Below are 22,472 nucleotides of genomic sequence, written 5' to 3' on the forward strand. Positions count from 1 at the left end.
AAGGGACTTGCACTCATCTGCCTTTGCACCGAGATGAGGAGGTTTAGCCGTTTAGGGTTCGTCCTTGATGGCAGCTGCCCTTCATCCACCAACTCCGCAGCCCGCCAAGCTACCTATCTGCTTGTTTTTCATGTTCTCCGCGCTGTGATGCTGCTACCAGCGACGCGTCCTAAGCAGCCCGATTTTCTGCTGTTATTCATCAGAAGAATCTACCTTTCCAGCTATTCATTGAACAGTCCAGGGTCAAGGATACTTCACTCTCAGCACTGGTGTGATGGTAAATGCAGCCCAGTTTTGTCCGGTTAGGACGTTCGTAAAATGCTTGGTACTTAAGCTGTTATTGCTGTTGTGCATCTGAAAGAGCACGATGATGCATGCCCACCCCACCATTTCCAGACAGCAGGCCGGATTTCACATAAGAATTGAAGATGGCGTATTTAGGAAACAGTATTTTCTTGCCAGTTGGCATCCACAACGCACTCTCCATTATTTCAACAATATATTTAAATTTGGCTAGCTAAAAGAAACATATGTATGTAATGCTTCTTCTGTTCAGTAATACATGATGTGTTGGTAGAAAACTAAAGAATTATGAAAATAATGAATATCTAGTTATAGATGTTTCTTGCGAGGGTAAGCCTCGACAAGGCGTACAGAAACGTGTGGCACGAGAAATTTGAGACTTGATGTCAAACACTTGGCCCGTGTCAAGATCATAAATGACACCCTCCTCCACCTCTCCGCAGGGTGCAGAAACACACTTGGAGAAGCACGTGCTGATGAAGAGAGCCCGGCCTAGCCCACTCCCGGCAGGCAATGGCACCCATGTGTTGGAAATATGCCCTAGAGGTAATAATAAATTTGTTATTATCATATTTCATTGTTCTTGATAAATGTTTATTACCCATGCTATAATTGTATTTATTGAAAACTCAAATACATGTGTGGATAAATAAACAAATACCGTGTCCCTAATACGCCTCTACTAGATTAGCTCGTTGATTAAAGATGGTTAAGGTTTTCTAACCATAGACATGTGTTGTCATTTAATAACGAGGTCATATCATTAGGAGAATGATGTGATGGACAGACCCAAACCTAAACATAGCTTTTGATCGTGTCACTTAAGTTTAAGTTGCTTATGTTTTATTATGTCAAGTATTATTTCTTTAGACCATGAGATCATGCCACTCCCTAGTACCGGAAGAATACTTTGTGGGCATCAACCGTCATCTCGTAACTGGGTGATCATAAAGGTGTTTTTCAGGTATCTCAGAAGGTGCTTGTGTTGGGTTCGTTGCATAGGAAACAAAATTTTTCCTACGAGAAGTGCGGAAGAAACCCAAGAATATATATACTAGATGTATGTAACGAGAGGGATCATGAACACCATACCCTCGTAGACCGCTAAGCGTTACGATCACGAGATCGTTGTTGGTGTAGTGGAACTTTCAATGAGATCAATCTCAGTGCCGAACGGACAGCACCTCCTTGGTATCCACACGTTCAGCTTCACGTTATCTCCTCCTTCCTCGATCCAGCAAGCGAGAGGGAGAGGTAGACGAGATCCCGGCAGCACGACGGCGTGGTGACTATGGTGAATATTCTCACGGGCAGGGCTACGCCGTGCGCGTGAGAAGAGGAGGAGAGGAGGGCTCAGGGGAGAGAGAGATCCAACTGAAAGCTTGGGGTGTCTCTCTCCCTTGCCCCCCCTTCTATTTATATAGGGGTAGAGGAGGCGTGGCCGGCCAGGACTATCCCGCGGCCAGGACTCTCCGGCGGCCAGGACTCTCCCGCGGCCAGGACTCTCCTCCTGGCCGCATGGGCCCTGTGGGCTAGCCCCTCGGCCCATTAAGGCCAGGGTGCTCCCTCACAGGCCCATTTAGCCCAGGGATAGGTGGGCCTCAAGGTGGAACCCTCCGGATCCCTCCGGAACCTTCTAGAAGCTTCCCGGTCAAAACCGGGAAATATTCCAAACTTTTCAGAACCCTGAAAACAACTTTCCATATATAAATCTTTATCTCCGGAACATTCCGGAGCTCCTCGTTGCGTCTAGGATCCCATCCAAGACTCCGAATCATAATTAATATCATCATCATTTATCTCATCTAACCCAAGCAACATGAAACGTTAAGTGTGTGACCCTACGGGTTCGAGAACATGTGGACATGATCAAATATCAATAACCAATAGCGGGACCTGGATGTCCATAATAGTTCCCACATATTCCACGAAGATCTCATCGGTTGAACCACTATGTCGAGGATTCAATTAATCCAGTATCCAATTCTCTTTGTCTCGCGATATATTACTTGCCCGAGATTTGATCGTCGGTATCGCCATACCTAGTTTAATCTCGTTACCGGCAAGTTCTCTTTACTCGTTCCGTAATATAATACCCCCGCAACTAAACACATTAGTCGCATGCTTGCAAGCTCATTAGGATGTTATATTACCGAGAGGGCCCAGAGATATCTCTCCGTCACAAGGAGTGACAAATCCCAGTCTTGATCCATACAACCCAACAAGCACCTTCTGGGATACCTGAAAAACACCTTTATGATCACCCAGTTACGAGATGACGGTTGATGCCCACAAAGTATTCTTCCGGTACTAGGGAGTGGCATGATCTCATGGTCTAAAGAAATAATACTTGACATAATAAAACATAAGCAACTTAAACTTAAGTGACACGATCAAAAGCTATGTTTAGTTTTGGGTCTGTCCATCACATCATTCTCCTAATGATATGACCTCGTTATTAAATGACAACACATGTCTATGGTTAGGAAACCTTAACCATCTTTAATCAACGAGCTAATCTAGTAGAGGCGTATTAGGGACACGGTATTTGTTTATTTATCCACACATGTATTTGAGTTTCCAATCAATACAATTATAGCATGGGCAATAAACATTTATCAAGAACAATGAAATATGATAATAACAAATTTATTATTGCCTCTAGGGCATATTTCCAACAGCTTGTTGGGTTGTATGGATCAAGACTGGGATTTGTCACTCCTTGTGACGGAGAGATATCTCTGGGCCCTCTCGGTAATATAATATCCTAATGAGCTTGCAAGCATGCGACTAATGTGTTTAGTTGCGGGGGGTATTATATTACGAAACGAGTAAAGAGAACTTGCCGGTAACGAGATTAAACTAGGTATGGCGATACCGACGATCAAATCTCGGGCAAGTAATATATCGCGAGACAAAGAGAATTGGATACTGGATTAATTGAATCCTCGACATAGTGGTTCAACCGATGAGATCTTCGTGGAATATGTGGGAACTATTATGGACATCCAGGTCCCGCTATTGGTTATTGATATTTGATCATGTCCACATGTTCTCGAACCCGTAGGGTCACACACTTAACGTTTCATGTTGCTTGGGTTAGATGAGATAAATGATGATGATATCGAATTATGATTCGGAGTCTTGGATGGGATCCTAGACGCAACGAGGAGCTCCGGAATGTTCCGAAGATAAAGATTTATATATGGAAAGTTGTTTTCAGGGTTCTGGAAAGTTTGGAATATTTTCCGGTTTTGACCGGGAAGCTTCTAGAAGGTTCCGGAGGGATCCGGAGGGTTCCACCTTGAGGCCCACCTATCCCTGGGCTAAATGGGCCTGTGAGGGAGCACCCTGGCCTTAATGGGCCGAGGGGCTAGCCCACAGGGCCCATGCGGCCAGGAGGAGAGTCCTGGCCGCGGGAGAGTCCTGGCCGCATGAGAGTCCTGGCCGCCGGAGAGTCCTGGCCACGGGATAGTCCTGGCCGGCCACGCCTCCTCTACCCCTATATAAATAGAAGGGGGGGCAAGGGAGAGAGACACCCCAAGCTTTCAGTTGGATCTCTCTCCCCTGAGCCCTCCTCTCCTCCTCTTCTCACGCGCACGGCGTAGCCCTGCCCGTGAGAATATTCACCATAGTCACCACGCCGTCGTGCTGCCGGGATCTCGTCTACCTCTCCCTCTCGCTTGCTGGATCGAGGAAGGAGGAGACAACGTGAAGCTGAACGTGTGGATACCAAGGAGGTGCCGTCCGTTCGGCACTGAGATTGATCTCATTGAAAGTTCCACTACACCAACAACGATCTCGTGATCGTAACGCTTAGCGGTCTACGAGGGTATGGTGTTCATGATCCCTCTCGTTACATACATCTAGTATATATATTCTTGGGTTTTCTTCCGCACTTCTCGTAGGAATTTTTTTGTTTCCTATGCAACGAGCCCAACAGTGGTATCAGAGCTAGATCTATGTGTAGATGTTTTGTACGAGTAGAACACAATTTAGTTGTGGGCGTTGATGTTCATATTGCTACCTCCTTTGTGCACTATTGGATTTTGCGGGATAGTGGGATGAAGCGGCTCGGACCAACCTTACTTGTCTTCGCACAAGAGACCGGTTCCGCAATTAACATGCAACTTGTATTGCATAAGGCGGCTCGCGGGTGTCTGTCTCTCCCACTATAGTTGAAATCTGATTTGCAATGGGAGGCCTATATGGTTAATAAGCAATTTGTATATCACCGTTGTGGCTTTTGCGTAAGTAAGAACGGTTCTTTTAGTGCAGCCCCTAAAGCCACGTAAAACATGCAACAACAAAGTAGAAGCGTCTAACTTGTTTTTGCAGGGGCATGTGATGTGGTATGGCCGAGATATGATATAATATATTTGATGTATGAGATGATCATGTTTTGTAATATTTCACGACTTGCATGTCGATGAGTTTGGCAACCGGCAGGAGCCGTATGGTTGTCTCATTAATTATTGTATGACCTTCGTGTCAATGATTTAATCGCCATGTAATTGCTTTACTTTATCGCTAGTAGTAGCAATAGTCGTAGTAGCAATAGTTGGTGGAGGCAACTATACATGACGCCCGAGGACCTAGGCGCCATGCTGGTGATGATGGAGATCATGCCCGTGCTTTGGAGATGGAGATCAAAGGCACACGAAGAGAAGGCCATATCATGTCACATTATTTATGCATGTGATGTTTATCCCTTTTATGCATCTTATTTTGCTTAGTTGACGGTAGCATTATAAGATGATCCCTCATTGTTAATATCAAGATAATAATGTGTTCTCCCTTAGTATGCACCGTTGCAAAAGTTCGTCGTTTTGAAGCACCACGTGATGATCGGGTGTTATAAACTCTACGTTCGCATACAACGGGTGTAAGCCAGTTTTACACATGCAGGAATACTTTGGTTAACTTGACGAGCCTAGCATGTACAGACATGGCCTCGGAACACAAGGAACCGAAAGGTTAAACATGAGTCATATGAATGATGTGATCAACATGCTGATGTTTACCATTGAAGCTACTCCATCTCACGTGATGATCGGACTTGGTGTAGTGGATTTGGATCATGTGTCACTAAACAACCCGAGGGATGTTGATTTTAGTGGGAGTTCATTAGTAATTTGATTAGCTTGAACTTATTATCATGAACTTAGTCTAATTGCCTTTGCAAATATGCTGTAGATCAATGGCTCGTACTACGTTCAATATGAATACTCTCCTAGAGAAAGATAAACTGAAGTCCAATGGAAGCAACTTTACGGACTGGTTCCGAAATGTGAGGATTATCCTCGAAGCTGCCAAAAAGGCTTATGTTTTTGATGCAGCACTTGGTGCAGAACCCGCAGCAACTGAGTCTGCTGACGTTACGAACGTTTGGCTGACTCAATCTGAGGACCACAATGTAGTTAGGTGCGGCCTCTTGCTTGGTATGGAACCTGAGCTCCAAAAGCGTTTTGAGCACCACTCGGCATATGCTATGATTGGGGAACTGAATACTTTACTTCAGACCCAAGCCCGTGCGGAGAGGTATGATGCCTCCGAAAGGTTCTTTAACTGCAAGATGGAGGAGAACAGCTCCGTTAGCGAGCACATGCTCAGAATGTCTGGGTACGCCGACCGCCTGAGACAACTGGGAATTGAGATTCCTAATGAATTAGGCATTGACCGGGTTCTTCAGTCACTACCACCTAGCTATAAAAGTTTTGTGGTGAACTACAATATGCAAGGGATGGATAGGACACTTCCTCAGCTCCTCGCGATGTTAAAAACCGCGGAGGTGGAAATCAAAAAGGAGCATCAAGTGTTGATGGTCAATAAGACCACCAGTTTCAAGAAGGCAAAGGGTAAGAAGGGAAATTTCAAGAAGGGTGGCAAAACTGTTGCCACTCCCGCGAAGAAGCCCAAATCTGGACCTAAGCCGGATACTGAGTGCTTCTACTGCAAGGGGACTGGCCACTGGAAGCGTAACTGCCCCAAGTACTTGGCAGATAAGAAGGCTGGCAATGTCAAAGGTATATTTGATATACATGTTATTGATGTGTACCTTACTAGTACTCGTAGTAGCACCTGGGTATTTGATACTGGTTCAGTTGCTCACATTTGTAACTCGAAACAGGAGCTACAGAATAAACGAAGACTAGCAAGAAATGAGGTGACTATGCGCGTCGGGAATGGATCAAAAGTTGATGTGATCGCCGTCGGCACGCTCCCTCTACATTTATCTTCGGGATTAGTTTTAAACCTTAGTAATTGTTATTTGGTGCCTGCGTTGAGCATGAACATTATATCAGGATCTTGTTTAATGCAAGACGGTTATTCATTTAAATCAGAGAATAATGGTTGTTCGATTTATATGAGTAATATCTTTTATGGTCATGCACCACTTGTGAATGGTTTATTTCTATTAAGTCTCGATAGTAGTGACACACATATTCATAATGTTAATGCCAAAAGGTGCAAAGTGGATAATGATAGTTCAACATATTTGTGGCCCTGCCGTCTAGGTCATATTGGTATAAAACGCATGAAGAAACTCCATTCAGATGGACTACTTGAATCACTTGATTTTGAATCATTTGATACATGTGAACCATGCCTCATGGGTAAGATGACTAGAACCCCGTTTTCAGGCATAATGGAACGGGCCAGTGACTTGTTGGAGATCATACATACTGATGTGTGCGGACCAATGAGTGTTACAACGTGCGGTGGATATCGTTACTTCCTAACCTTCACAGATGACTTGAGTAGATATGGGTATATTTACTTAATGAAAAACAAGTCTGAGACATTTGAAAAATTCAAGGAATTTCAGAATGAAGTGGAGAATCATCGTAACAAGAAAATTAAATTTCTACGATCGGATCGTGGAGGTGAATATTTGAGTTACGAGTTTGGCACGCATTTAAGACAATGTGGAATTGTTTCACAACTTACGCCGCCTGGAACACCACAACGCAATGGTGTGTCCGAACGTCGTAATCGTACTTTATTGGATATGGTACGGTCTATGATGTCTCTTACTGATTTGCCACTGTCGTTTTGGGGTTATGCATTAGAGACAGCCGCATTCACTTTAAATAGGGCACCATCTAAATCCGTTGAAACGACACCGTATGAATTATGGTTTGGCAAGAAACCTAAGCTGTCCTTTCTTAAAGTTTGGGGATGCGAAGCTTATGTAAAAAGGCTACAACCTGATAAGCTCGAACCCAAGTCGGAAAAATGCGTCTTCATAGGATACCCTAAAGAAACAATTGGGTACACCTTCTATCACAGATCCGAAGGAAAAGTGTTTGTCGCTAAGAACGGGTCCTTTCTAGAGAAGGAGTTTCTCTCGAAAGAAGTGAGTGGGAGGAAGGTAGAGCTCGATGAGGTTATTGAACCTTCTCTCGAATTTGAGTGTAGCGCAGCACCAGAAACTGTTCCCGTGCATCCTGCATCAGCTAGAGAGGAAGCTAATGATAATGATCATGAAGTTTTGAATGAGACAACTACTGAACTTCGCAGGTCGACGAGAACACGTAATACTCCTGAGTGGTACAATGTTCGTGTCATGAATGTCATGTTGTTGGACAACGATGAACCTGCGAATTATGAGGAAGCGATGATGAGCCCAGACTCTGAAAAATGGTTAGAAGCCATGAAATCCGAAATGGGATCCATGTATGAAAACCAAGTATGGACTTTGGTAGACTTACCGAATGACCGAAAGGCCGTTGAGAACAAATGGATTTTCAAGAAGAAAACAGATGCTGATGGAAATGTTACCGTCTATAAAGCTCGACTTGTCGCAAAAGGTTTTCGACAAATTCAAGGAGTTGACTACGATGAGACTTTCTCACCCGTAGCGATGCTAAAGTCTGTTCGGATTATGTTAGCAATTGCTGCATTTTTCGATTACGAAATCTGGCAGATGGATGTCAAAACCGCGTTCCTTAATGGTCACATTGAGGAAGAGTTATACATGGTTCAGCCCAAAGGTTTTGTCGATCCTAAGGATGCTAATAAGGTATGCAAACTTCAGCGTTCCATTTATGGGCTGAAGCAAGCATCTCGGAGTTGGAATCTCCGTTTTGATAAGGTGATCAAAGGGTTTGGATTTGTCCAAACTCACGGAGAAGCTTGTATTTACAAGAAAGTGAGTGGGAGCTCTGTAGCATTTCTAATACTGTATGTGGATGACATATTGCTGATTGGGAATGATATAGAACTTCTTAAAAGTGTTAAAGGCTATTTGAATAAAAGTTTTTCAATGAAAGACCTTGGTGAAGCAGCTTACATATTAGGCATCAAGATTTATAGAGATAGATCAAGACGCCTGATAGGACTTACACAAAGTACATACCTTGACAAAGTTTTGAAAAGGTTCAAAATGGATCAAGCAAAGAAAGGGTTCTTGCCCATGTTGCAAGGTAAGATATTGAGTAAGACTCAGTGTCCAGCTTCGGCAGAAGATAGAGAAAAGATGAATAGTATCCCCTATGCCTCAGCGATAGGCTCTATTATGTATGCCATGATGTGTACTAGACCAGACGTGTGTCATGCTGTTAGTTTGACTAGCAGGTACCAAAGTGATCCAGGAGTGGAACACTGGACAGCAGTTAAGAATATCCTTAAGTACCTAAAAAGGACTAAAGAAATGTTTCTCGTTTATGGAGGTGACGAACAGCTCGTCGTAAAGGGTTACGTCGATGCTAGTTTTGACACTGATCCGGATGACTCTAAGTCTCAATCCGGATACGTATTTATTTTGAATGGTGGTGCAGTTAGCTGGAGGAGTTCCAAGCAGAGCGTTGTGGCAGCATCAACAACTGAAGCGGAATATATGGCTGCTTCAGAAGCGGCACAGGAAGGAGTTTGGATGAAGGAGTTCATATCTGAACTTGGTGTGGTTCCGAGTGCATTGGATCCCATGGACATCTATTGTGACAACACTGGTGCCATAGCCAACGCCAAGGAGCCGAGGTCTCACAAGAATTCCAAGCATATTAAACGCCGGTTTCACACTATTCGTGAATATGTCAAGGATGGTGACATAAAGATTTGCAAAGTACATACGGATCTGAATGTCGCAGACCCGTTGACTAAACCTCTTCCACGAGCAAAACATGATCAACACCAAGACTCCATGGGTGTTAGATTTATTACAGTGTAAACTAGATTATTGACTCTAGTGCAAGTGGGAGACTGTTGGAAATATGCCCTAGAGGTAATAATAAATTTGTTATTATCATATTTCATTGTTCTTGATAAATGTTTATTACCCATGCTATAATTGTATTGATTGAAAACTCAAATACATGTGTGGATAAATAAACAAATACCGTGTCCCTAATACGCCTCTACTAGATTAGCTCGTTGATTAAAGATGGTTAAGGTTTTCTAACCATAGACATGTGTTGTCATTTAATAACGAGGTCATATCATTAGGAGAATGATGTGATGGACAGATCCAAACCTAAACATAGCTTTTGATCGTGTCACTTAAGTTTAAATTGCTTATGTTTTATTATGTCAAGTATTATTTCTTTAGACCATGAGATCATGCCACTCCCTAGTACCGGAAGAATACTTTGTGGGCATCAACCGTCATCTCGTAACTGGGTGATCATAAAGGTGTTTTTCAGGTATCTCAGAAGGTGCTTGTTGGGTTGTATGGATCAAGACTGGGATTTGTCACTCCTTGTGACGGAGAGATATCTCTGGGCCCTCTCGGTAATATAATATCCTAATGAGCTTGCAAGCATGCGACTAATGTGTTTAGTTGCGGGGGTATTATATTACGGAACGAGTAAAGAGAACTTGCCGGTAACGAGATTAAACTAGGTATGGCGATACCGACGATCAAATCTCGGGCAAGTAATATATCGCGAGACAAAGAGAATTGGATACTGGATTAATTGAATCCTCGACATAGTGGTTCAACCGATGAGATCTTCGTGGAATATGTGGGAACTATTATGGACATCCAGGTCCCGCTATTGGTTATTGATATTTGATCATGTCCACATGTTCTCGAACCCGTAGGGTCACACACTTAACGTTTCATGTTGCTTGGGTTAGATGAGATAAATGATGATGATATCGAATTATGATTCGGAGTCTTGGATGGGATCCTAGACGCAACGAGGAGCTCCGGAATGTTCCGAAGATAAAGATTTATATATGGAAAGTTGTTTTCAGGGTTCTGGAAAGTTTGGAATATTTCCCGGTTTTGACCGGGAAGCTTCTAGAAGGTTCCGGAGGGATCCGGAGGGTTCCACCTTGAGGCCCACCTATCCCTGGGCTAAATGGGCCTGTGAGGGAGCACCCTGGCCTTAATGGGCCGAGGGGCTAGCCCACAGGGCCCATGCGGCCAGGAGGAGAGTCCTGGCCGCGGGAGAGTCCTGGCCGCCGGAGAGTCCTGGCCACGGGATAGTCCTGGCCGGCCACGCCTCCTCTACCCCTATATAAATAGAAGGGGGGGCAAGGGAGAGAGACACCCCAAGCTTTCAGTTGGATCTCTCTCCCCTGAGCCCTCCTCTCCTCCTCTTCTCACGCGCACGGCGTAGCCCTGCCCGTGAGAATATTCACCATAGTCACCACGCCGTCGTGCTGCCGGGATCTCGTCTACCTCTCCCTCTCGCTTGCTGGATCGAGGAAGGAGGAGACAACGTGAAGCTGAACGTGTGGATACCAAGGAGGTGCCGTCCGTTCGGCACTGAGATTGATCTCATTGAAAGTTCCACTACACCAACAACGATCTCGTGATCGTAACGCTTAGCGGTCTACGAGGGTATGGTGTTCATGATCCCTCTCGTTACATACATCTAGTATATATATTCTTGGGTTTTCTTCCGCACTTCTCGTAGGAAATTTTTTGTTTCCTATGCAACGAGCCCAACACCATGCACCTGTGCTGGCATCCGCTTCCAAAATGTCCACTTGACGAGTCGACTCATGGGTGTTATGTACTCTCACCATGAGTAGCTTCCCACCTGACTCTATGAGATGCCGGGTAATGATGATGGTCTCATCGGTATCTTTGTCATGAATATATTCACCGGAAAAACTGAAACCATGGCTGCCATCATCTTCTTTGGGTGCCTTGTCGTCGTTAGCTACGACCTCGTCATCTTCGTCCTCCTCCTCATCATCATCAGAATCAGAAGTATCCCACACGGCATAACCATAAACTGGTTTCCCGATCCGTTGCGAGGAGATCAATCTGACGGACATTCTCGCGGGCTTTCCGGCTAAGATCGCCTCCTTCCCTGGCAAATATCTTGGATTGCCCCTTCACTTTCGTAGGCTACGGAAGGTCGACTTCCAGCCCCTCATTGACGAGGTTGGGGGCCGCCTCAAGGGTTGGAAGGGTAAGAACCTCTCTCGGACTGGGCGTGTGACGCTCGCCAAGGCGGTCCTTACTTCTACGGCGACCTACCACCTCTCAGTCATCAACATACCAAAATGGGTCCGCGCAAAGCTCGACAACATCTCCAGGGGTTTCATCTAGAAGGGTGACGACAGTGAGACTGCTGGGCGCGGTCATGCATTGATCAACTAGAAGACGGTGTGCAGACCAAAGGCCCTGGGCGGCCTCGGGATCACGGACATCGAACGCTTCGGGAGGGCCCTCAGACTTCGATGGCCTTGGCTCAAATGGACCGAGCCTGACGAGCCTTGGGTTGGTTCCTGTCTACCCTGTGATAGTGCAGATATGGCGTTGTTTCGTGCTTCCACCAGGATCACGGTGGGGGATGGTAACACGGCTCAGTTCTGGCTCGACAACTGGTCAGGGGCTGGAGCCTTCTGCTGCCGGGCTCCTGAGCTTTTCAAGATTGCATCCCGTAAGAACAGATCGGTGTGCAAAGAGTGACGGACGGAAACTGGATCAGAGCGGTTGGCCGGCTCTCCTCCCTCGCACAGCTGCATGAATTCGTCGATCTCGCCAACATTGTCAGCTCCATCGTCCTGGACCCCCAGCGCTCGGACTCCATCACCTGGGTTTTGACCACGGACGGCGCCTATTCCTGCCGCTCCGTTTACCTGGCCCAGTTTGTTGGCTCCCACCCACGCTTTTTAACCTCCAAAGTCTGGGAGGCACACACGGAGCCAAAATGCAGAGTTTTCTCCTGGCTCCTCCTGCACAACTGCATTCTCACTGCTGATAGGCTCGCCATCCGCGGTTGGCCCCACGATCCCACATGTCAGCTCTGTTTAGGGGGCCAGGAGACAGCCACTCATCTTTGCAAGGACTGTCCTTTCACTAGAGAGGTTCGGAGACTTGTGTGTCACTGGACGGGTGTGGTCACGGCTCCGGCTGAATCTTTCGACTCCATTAACGAGTGGTGGGATGCCTCCCTTCCCCATACCGGCAAAACTATTAGGAGAAGAGCAAGTGTCACCTCATCTACGTCTGGTGGAACGTTTGGAAGGAACGCAACTGCCGCATCTTCAACCACTCTCGTCTCACCTACGTCGAGGTTGCCCACAGGACTTTTGAGGACATCATTCAGCGTGGCGTTGCCTTCGACCTCAATGCCGCTGGCCTTGTCTTAGAGCCGGACTAGGTGCTCGGTGTACGGGGTTTTGGGTTCGGAGACTTGTGTGTCACTGGACGGGTGTGGTCACGGCTCCAGCTGAATCTTTCGACTCCATTAACGAGTGGTGGGATGCCTCCCTTCCCCATACCGGCAAAACTGTTAGGAGAAGAGCAAGTGGTCACCTCATCTACATCTGGTGGAATGTCTGGAAGAAACGCAACCGCCGCATTTTCAACCACTCTCGTCTCACCTACGTCGAGGTTGCCCACAGGACTTTTGAGGACATCATCCAGCGTGGCGTTGCCTTTGGCCTCAATGCCGTTAGCCTTGTCTTAGAGCCGGACTAGGTGCTCGGTGTACGGGGTTTTGGGTGTTCCCCCGGCTTTGTTAAAACACCACTCCTCTGTAAATACTTGTTGCTTTTTTCTTAATGAAAAGTGCTCCTGCCTGTTCCAAAAAAAAAAAGCACAAACTCACACGCACACGCATTCTCCAGCCCAATTGCTAAGCTGGTTCATTTTTTTAAAAGAAAATTGAGAGGCGAAGAGCAGGAATAGAAATAGACACGTCCGGAGTAGCGCCGATCACAAAGCTAAGACGCGTTATTCACTTGCTACTACTGTATTTCTCGATCAAACACACAGAATGACGAAATATTCAAAACGAAACTTAGATGGAAGAAGCATCAAGTACCTAACTTCCTCTGTTTTTTTCCCATGTTTTCTTGCAATTGTTCCCTTTTGTTGAAATTTCGTTCCTCGCCTTGAAAAGGGGAAAGGAGTAAAAAGACATTATTAGGTATAAAAGTTTGCATATCTGATTCAAAAATGACAATGTGAAATGTTGATCTATAGGAATCTCGAATCTTTACCAAACAATATACATAACTAAACCTTTCTTACCAAACACTGCACAAGTAATGCGAAATTAGAAACTAAAGAATCTTTGATTCGTTTACTATTTTACTTGGGGAGGACACCCACTGAGATCTACAATCAAATAGAAGAAACAGTTAGAAACATAAGAGGCGAGTACTACCGAGGAGTGCCTTGCGTTCGAGCATAAAGTAGGCAGTTGCACGTAAAGGCACGATGAACTACAACTTCCATGTAGCATGTACTTAAATTTGAGCATGCAGTGGTTAAAATGCTGTTAATGCAGGCCGCTCTGCTATCTGATCATCTGATGATGCATGGACAGTACTTGTGGATAGACAAGTGTAGTTGTTTAGGATGCACCCAAAAACAACAGAAAACATTGCCGTGAACAAGACAGTAGGCTTCAGTGAAGTCCTCCCAGAGGTGAACAAGGCATCACTTGGCGAACCCCCAATCATCTTTATCTTTATCTTTATATTTATATTTATACATTTATAAAGGTCTGAATTGGTGCTCGCGAGTTCACTCCAACAAGACTATCCCTTAATGGATACGAAATTATCTAATTGCCACTCATTCTATACATATCATGATCTTTTGACTATACTTGATTGGTTTTCATGACTTTCAAGATAATTGTTGTTTTCAAAAACAGTACTCCCTCCGTTTCTAAATACTTGTCCCTGTTTTAGTACAAGTTTGCACTAAAACAACGACAAGTATTTAGGAACGGAGGGAGTACTTGACAAAATTCCTATTTATTAGAATTTTTTAAAATATGAGTGACACATATTTAAACAACTCATGCATAATACAAATTCTTAATTTCGTAGCGGAGCACGGACATTTAGCTAGTATCAACAAAACATCAAGTTTGAATCCACTTTGCCCGCACATAACCAGACAAATCTCAAGCGAGTCATTCAAACACTCCTTGAAATGACACAACGCAGCGTTGTAGACTGAATTGCAATGTACGCACAAAAAATCCTAGAAAATCACACATACCACATATTTCTCAAAACAGTGCATATATCATTGTGCCGGCAAAACATGTCAAACGGCGGCCTGACTACCAACAAGGTCCATTTGGATCAGAACACATTGCGCACTGAAGTTCACCGGGGAAAACACATAGATATATTTTGTGCTCGAAATTTTTGGAAAATGGAGTTACAAACACTTTCAACTCACACTATTGACCAAAAACTACAACCAAACAACCAGCTCTCTTATAGACATGCATACATTTAGGGGATGGAGTTAAAATCTTGTCAATTAATACACGGAAACTAATGTCTGGAACAATTCTAGATTGTTTAATGGTCAAAGAAGGAATTAACCAGATTATTGCTTATAATCAATCTGACTAGATTGGCAGCCCATATGAAAAGTAACATAACTTGAAGCCCTACGTCAATCCTGGAAGGACTACAAGAACAACCTAAAAGGAACTAGAAGATTACTGAACAACATCAACACTGCCCACCTAAAAGGCAATAAAATAAAATAGAGGAACACCCTAACAGGAACTACAATACCACTAGCACAAAGAAAAACTCACTTATCTCCAGGAATGGACACACCCTGTGCGGCCAAGAGAGAAAAACTAAACCATAATTCACTTCACCTCTGTCCCCTCTCCCAACCGCTTCTCCTTCTCTCTGCACGCGCCCGAGGGCTAGGTCAGAAACTGCCAGAACATGTTGAACGTACAAATAAACAAATGTAATTTTCATATAAAGAATAAAAATGCACAACTTGAAAACCATAGATTCTTCAAACTCAGGCGTCATTGTGATGGTGAAAGATGTCCAAACGACAATTTGACTACAGGCAAGGGACATCTGGGTTGTTGGAATAAAATTTTGCATTGGTACACGCCACCCTTCAAGCTTACAAATGCACAAAACAAACCTAGGGGGAACAATAAGCTTCGAAACGAACAATGATTGGACAAATGCACAAAATGACTTATTTAACCATGGAAAGAAAAGGAGAGAGGGTAAGACCATGCATGATTTGCTCCATGCTGCTTGCTCCCAAAACAAGATCGCAAATAGCCCAAAAGGACCGCAAAACACCACTGCCACTCTCATATTAGCCATGATCAAGAAGAAGAAGGGTAAACACACATATACATCTGCAACAAGTCCGACAACAGATCAACAAACAGGAATCTCCAACTGCACAAATCAACGCTACAGCCGCCCTATGCAGAAGAGTAGAGTACGCACGCACATATTATGACATTAATCTACAACCGCCCACGAACAGATCAGGCACCAGGTTTATATCTTGACCTACATAACAAGAACCCCCTACCAGAGGAGCATGTACAGGAAAGCAAAACCTAACAGGAAACTACTGCTAAGCCATTGCAGATCAAGGATTTACTTGCCGACGATGTTGCCTCGATCGCTGCCGACGATGTTTACTCGCGATCTGCCTCGACTCTTCCAAATCCATTGGGCAGGGAAAATGACAGGAGAGTGAAAAGAAAGGGCCCAGGCAAAAAAGATAAGACACCAAAAGGCCCAACGAAAGGAATAGGGCTCATCAGGCATACGGGCCGGAAAAAACAGAAAACAACACAAAAAGCCCACGGGCTGTACACTCGCAGTCAAACTGCTGGAAAACACAGACGACACAAATCTTGATGCCAGAACAATCCGACGAAGATTGAGAAGAAAAAAATCAGCCTACTGTGGTTTAGCCACTCCTTTTCTTGTTACACTTTTTTTGGCGTTTGCAATTTGTCCTGGAAGTGAAATTCTTTGTGGGGTATGGAATGATGTTACTACTTATAGTTTACAGAGAGCAGTACCATGGAGTAAAGAAAGATGGCATGGTCTGTATTTCGAAGAAACACCTTTTACATGTACTAGTATTCGCCATACATGCACTCTGTTTTAAGATTTGAAACAAGGTTAATTGGATCTATACCGCTCTTTATTCTACCGGTTGAAGATATGTCATTACAAAAACTTGACTTGAAGAAATGCCATTCTAACTTTCTTATATCTCTAACTATGCCATTCTGTCCACATAAGACCAATAATTGTTCATAAAATACATGTATTTCAGCGTGTACAACAGTATTTACCATAATATCTCTATTTATAACATTCAGCAGTACGTTCGAGTCTTTCAGTCGCCGTAAAGGTTCAAAAAATTCAAATTTGGTCCAAAATTCTCAGAAAAATCTATAAAAGTTACAGAAAATCATAACTACTTTTATGAGCCTACTGTCCAAAGATGAGCCATTTCTAGGCACATATGAACCCCTAAACCGCTTTTTCTAGGGTTTGTCGCGCTCTCGAGACAGTTTGGGGACGGGATATGAGGCTCGCGTTGGGGATAAGAGGAATAGAACTGTTTGACTTGGGATTAAAAGAAAACTTCTCGTATAGAGCTATGTATATACGTATTTAGACAGTATACGTGATGGTATTGGACAAAATGGCATGAATAGAGTGGCATTTCTCCAAGTCAACTTTTCGTAATGTCATATCTCCAACCGGTGGAATGGCATAGATCCAATTAACCCTTGAAACAAAGTCTAAAACATGTAAGGGCAATTTTTTCACGACGCTTCTCTTTTGGTGCTATTGTGTCAAGTGTAAGACTGTCATTATTGCCAAGTTCCGAATTTACCACCCTGCATCATTTGGCATTGGTGCTAAGATTGCCATTCATTATAGTGTAGTCATCGTGCTCGATCCTCCCTCCTCCCTCCTCCAGCGGCCCACTTGTTCCCCTAACAAGCTAACTCCTTCCCCTCCTTCCTAACTCCTTTTCCACAACGCCGAGAGGAGAGCCACCCTTCGTTGGGCTCGACCTCTCGGGCGAGGTCAACGTAGCCCACTGTGAGGAGCTCTGTGCGGGTTGGAGTAACAGATGAAGTGGTAGATAGGCGCCTCGAGGTCCTCCGCCCCCTAGCACCGCATGGGGACAGAAGGACCGCATCGGAGACGCGCCCATTTGCGCCTACGATCCTAATCTACATCAACTACTTAATCCAAAAACTTTATTGTTGCTCGGTCGAATGTTTTTAGCTGCTTGTTTGAATTTTTTTTATTCTTCGTTTTTTCTTATTCAAATCTACAAGATAGTCCTTGGCAGAACAAATCAGCATGAGCACAGAGAGAAACCCTGTAAGAGGTCACCATGGCGCGAGTAGGAAGAGGTTGGAAGTGTCTGTCTATACATAAATTTTTTTGTTGATCGTCGAAATTTGTGGCACCTAGAGCAGGAGGGTGCTGGCACGGTCCCCATAGTGGCATGAACCGAAACCAAAAGGCAAATTTGATATTTGATACTACAGTTTGACCTACCTATGACCTGTGGGTGCTCTTATATGTTAACACAAACATGATTTTTCTGCCCCAAGTTTTTATACATGTTATTTAAACCTCCTCGCAACTCGTGAAGCTATTTCGTAATATGGTGTAGAAAAGTAGCCAAAACATTGATTGGATTTTAAGATATCTTACCACATAGGGAGCATGCCACATGGCAAGAAAAAGCAATTGTGCGTTGTTGATTGAAATTGCCAGGGCTAACATATTTTATTGAACTTTGTTCGCTGAACCAATGCTATCCAAATCTCATTCACAAGTGGATGAACTTTATTTACATAATGAAATTTGCAGGCATTATTTACTTGTCGAAAAGAAAACCCCTGCATTTCTTCTCCTCCCCTTCTTCTTCTTCCTCTACACGAAAGAGAAGGAAAAAAAAAGGGGCAACTGCGCTCCTCCGCCTCTGCACGGAGATGAGGAGGTTTAGGGTTCGTCCTCCATGGCAGCTCCCGGCTGCCCTGCGCTTCCCTCCCTCCCGCCGCCTCCACGCCTCCTCCACCAACTCCGGCGACTCCGCCGCCCGCCAAGGTACCTCTCTACTCTATCTTATTTTTCATGTTCGCCGCGCGGCGGCGGCGGCTGTGCTTCTGCTACTAATAGCGAACTATGGCAAGTTCTGTTCAACTAGACCGACGCGTCCTAAGCACCCCCATTGCTGCTGCTGCTGCTGCTAGCCTGCTACTGATTGCGCACATAAGTCGTATCAGCACCTTAATCCTGCTTATGTTAGCGACACACACGTTCTCTCTTGTCTGTCATGTTGATTAGTTCATGGGTTCATCTCATGTTGCCATGGGGGCGCAGCAACCTATCTTAATCATATTATTCGTACAGTCCTTGAGTTCTTTGCTGTATTCTTATTTATTTCCTTACCTAACCGCAGTTGCTCTTTTGTCTTCTCAAAGGATCCCAATGTCACGGGTAACATTGTGCTTGTTTTCTTTCCCGTGATGATTTCCAGGCAAATTCCTTTTACCTGGTGCTTCGGCAGCAGCTCTTCTCATGCTTGGTGTTCTACATGCTAAGCGTATGTACGATGACAAAAAGGTAAGCTGTCATGCACGCTCTGTCAATACGACAATACGACTAGAAAAACAATGGGACATATTTATTTATGTGCTGGATGGAGTTTACCTTATGTTTGACCTGATAAATAGCAACTGCATTTTGTTAGACTTGTTTAGACTTTTATATTGGTATAATTGGGTCATCTTGTTCAATGTGTGTGTAACCCATTTTTCATCCTTTATTTCATGAGTTAGCTTGTCGAAAGGAAGGAGAAAGGAATTGAGCCAGAATTCTCGCCAGATCTGAAGGTACCATAGTTACTAGAACTAGTTGTTTTTTCCTTCTGGAATTTGACACATTACTGCAAATTGATGTCATTTTTAATACGCAGGCTTCATTTTTTAGGCTTCTGCCATTGCGTTCGATGTCACGGTTATGGGGATCCTTGATGGAAGTGGTGGGTATTCTTTTACCTATAGAAACTGTTGAAGTCTTTCCTGCTTAATTAAAGCAAAATAATTTCTCTGTAGGAAGTTCCAGTGTTCATGCGTCCTGTTATCTACAAAGCATGGGCTCGAGCATTTCACTCCAGTATGTATTCTCCTGCCATGAAGATTTCTTATGCTACAGTTTGTTTGGCAAATATAGTTTTCCAGTCTCTGGTTGACTTGCCTTCTAAAGTATATAATGCTTGTATACTTCAATATATCATGCAATATTAGTGTGTTCAAATGTGAATAATACACAACATGCTTGGTACATAATATTGTCAATAAAACGACTTCTTCAAAAAATAATATGTAAATGCTTGAGCTTGTAATATGTATATGCTACTAGTGCTTAGTAGCATATACCATCTGTTTTCTTCACTCATCTATTCTACTCCCTCCGATCCATATTAGTTGTCGAAATATTACATGTATCTAGACGCTTTTTAGGCATAGATACATCCATATCTGGGCAAATTTGAGACAATTGATATGGATCGGAGGAAGTATGTATGAAATCATGATACTTTCTACGCTTATTTGAGAAATTTCCTTTCCATGTTTCAAGCGCCATTTTGATTATTTTCTACTGTAGATTTGCAAGAATCTGCTCTGCCCCTAGAAGAATATCCTTCTTTACAGGCATTCTTCATCCGCAGTCTTAAAGAAGGATCAAGGCCTATTGATCCAGATCCAAACTGCCTGGTAACTAGATATTATACTGTATGGCTATTGGTCTAATGTGGTGGTGGTTCGAGAGTTGACACTGATCTGGTGTGTGTGTTCAATGTTTCATTTAGGTGAGTCCTGTCGATGGTAAAGTTTTGCGGCTTGGGCAACTCAGGGGTCCAGGAACCATGATTGAACAAGTCAAAGGCTTTTCTTACCCTGTTTCTTCTCTTCTTGGTGCAAGTTCATCGCTTCATGATACCACAGAAAAGGATTTTTCTGAAGAGCAAACAGAAGAAAACGTGTCTGAGGGCTCAAATGCGAAATCGTGGTGGCGAGTATCAGTGGCTTCACCTAAACTACGGGATCGAACGCGACTGAGGTATTTATACTCAGATATAAAATTGACATGTCTAATAATTTTATGCATTGCAAGTGTTATAACTACCATGCCTGCCCCTCCTCTAGTACAAGCCCTTTCAGAATGCTTTGATCTGATATTTTTATATGTATTGATATATCATGAGATTGGTTTACTTGGAGTTCAGTAGACCTTTTTGACCTTAAGTTAGCTTTTAGTACAGGCATGGGTTCTGTGCTTGTTGGATTCCCCGTGGCATCTGTGTTTTGTAACAGAAATCTAACTGCACATGATGCACATACTGCTCCAGGCTGCAAGCTTATGACCAGTATTAGACATGTCAATTTTATACGTACCACCAACAGAAACTTTGGATGCCACTATTCAGACATTTTTCTTTGGTGCACCCTTTTGTCTATTCAAGTTAATGTGTTACCGTTGAATGCCTCTCAGTATTTGTTACTGAATGTACTTGTATTTCGACCAGTCGTGGGTATTAACTTCAACCCCTCCTTGTCAGCCCAAAGAGAGGGATCTTTTATTGTGTCCTCTATTTACACCCTGGTGATTACCATCGAGTTCACTCTCCTGTTGATTGGAGTATTTCCAAACGTCGGCATTTCTCAGGTTTGCGTTGTATTCTGTTTTGTAGTGTTACCTGTGTTGTCGGACCTTGAGTATCTCAAAAATATTGTGTCTATAGGCAATCTTTTCCCGACAAATGAGCGTGCTGTGAGGACTATCAGAAACCTGTATGTTGAGAATGAAAGGGTAATTTACCTTTTGCTTTCTTTGAGAAATTCAGACAAGATAATCATATATATATATATATCTCTTTTTCCTTTGAAACTACTGTTCTTACTGAACCTATCACTGTTAATAATAGGTTGTACTTGAAGGTCAATGGAAAGAAGGTTTTGTTGCAGTTGCAGCAGTTGGTGCTACGAATGTTGGATCTATCAAGGTATCTCTTCGCCACGACATCTATTTAAATCCAGATCAGTCCAAATCTATGCACCAAGTGGATATGTATATATGTGACTTGAAGCATTTCACTTTTTCAGCTATTCATCGAACCGGAGTTGAGAACAAACAGCAGTCCAGGGTCAAGGATACTCCAGTCCCAGCCTCCCGATGAGCGCTTTTATGGACCTGAAGGCACTGGTGTGATGGTTAAAAAGGGACAAGAGGTAAACGCAACACAGCCCCAAATTTGATATATAAAAACAAAAATGCTTGGTAATTTTAGCTGTTATGCATTATTGGCGAATGTTGCATCCGAAGAAAAGCAAAGTTTTGATGTCTCCCCCTCCCACCACCTTTGCAGATAGCAGGATTCAACATGGGGTCGACAGTGGTCCTCGTGTTCGAAGCACCGTTGTCCAAGAAGGCAATGGAGGACGGCATGCCCACGTCGGATTTCGGTTTCTGCGTCAAGGCTGGCGATAGGATCAGGGTAGGAGAAGCCATTGGGCGATGGAGCTGATCCTAGCATAGCATCGGTCTAGTTAGTTGCATGGTAGGATCGAGTAGCCCCTTGTTATTGTTTCCAGTTTGGGCGTTTGCAACTCGTGTTGGGAGTGATTTTTTTGGGTATGGAATGGAATGGTGGTAGTTTAGAGAGCAGTATGATGAAGGTGAAGAAAAGAGATGACATGATATGAATTCTGAGGAACATTTTTCACCTGCACCCTTAGATAGTTGGCAAAATTTGTCCAGAACATGAGACCTATGCTATCAAGTACCAACGCGTTAGCATTTCTAATTTTTTGTTTTAAAAATAAATTAATTGAGTTCATAAGATGTGTGTCAACAATCACACAAAAATTCAAATCCAAATCATTATTACACACACAGAA

At 43.8% G+C, this 22,472-nt stretch overlaps 1 protein-coding gene across 1 annotated transcript; it reads left to right on the forward strand.

Annotated features, from left to right (window-relative positions):
• Positions 1-77: 77 nt before the first annotated feature.
• LOC100843712 (phosphatidylserine decarboxylase proenzyme 1, mitochondrial) lies at positions 78-22,378 on the forward strand. The gene is made up of 13 exons (XM_003558989.4): positions 78-228; positions 18,396-18,615; positions 19,049-19,134; positions 19,350-19,403; positions 19,487-19,552; positions 19,626-19,686; positions 20,179-20,288; positions 20,384-20,634; positions 21,134-21,240; positions 21,317-21,384; positions 21,500-21,577; positions 21,678-21,803; positions 21,941-22,378. Exons 1-13 carry the CDS (start codon positions 148-150, stop codon positions 22,097-22,099), a joined length of 1,467 nt encoding a protein of 488 aa, XP_003559037.3. The 5' UTR covers positions 78-147; the 3' UTR covers positions 22,100-22,378.
• The last annotated feature ends 94 nt before the right edge of the window (positions 22,379-22,472 follow it).

This window comes from Brachypodium distachyon, chromosome 1 (assembly GCF_000005505.3).
Source record: "Brachypodium distachyon strain Bd21 chromosome 1, Brachypodium_distachyon_v3.0, whole genome shotgun sequence".
Lineage (NCBI taxonomy): Eukaryota > Viridiplantae > Streptophyta > Magnoliopsida > Poales > Poaceae > Brachypodium > Brachypodium distachyon.

What these genes read in the sequence shown, in the direction of transcription:
- LOC100843712 (XM_003558989.4), top strand. Translation starts at nt 148, where the DNA reads ATGCTGCTACCAGCGACGCGTCCTAAGCAGCCCGATTTTCTGCTGTTA. An exon ending in GGCTCGAGCATTTCACTCCA is followed by an intron (nt 19,687 to 20,178) that starts GTATGTATTCTC and finishes TTTCTACTGTAG; the next exon opens with ATTTGCAAGAATCTGCTCTG. An exon ending in TGTATGTTGAGAATGAAAGG is followed by an intron (nt 21,385 to 21,499) that starts GTAATTTACCTT and finishes TGTTAATAATAG; the next exon opens with GTTGTACTTGAAGGTCAATG.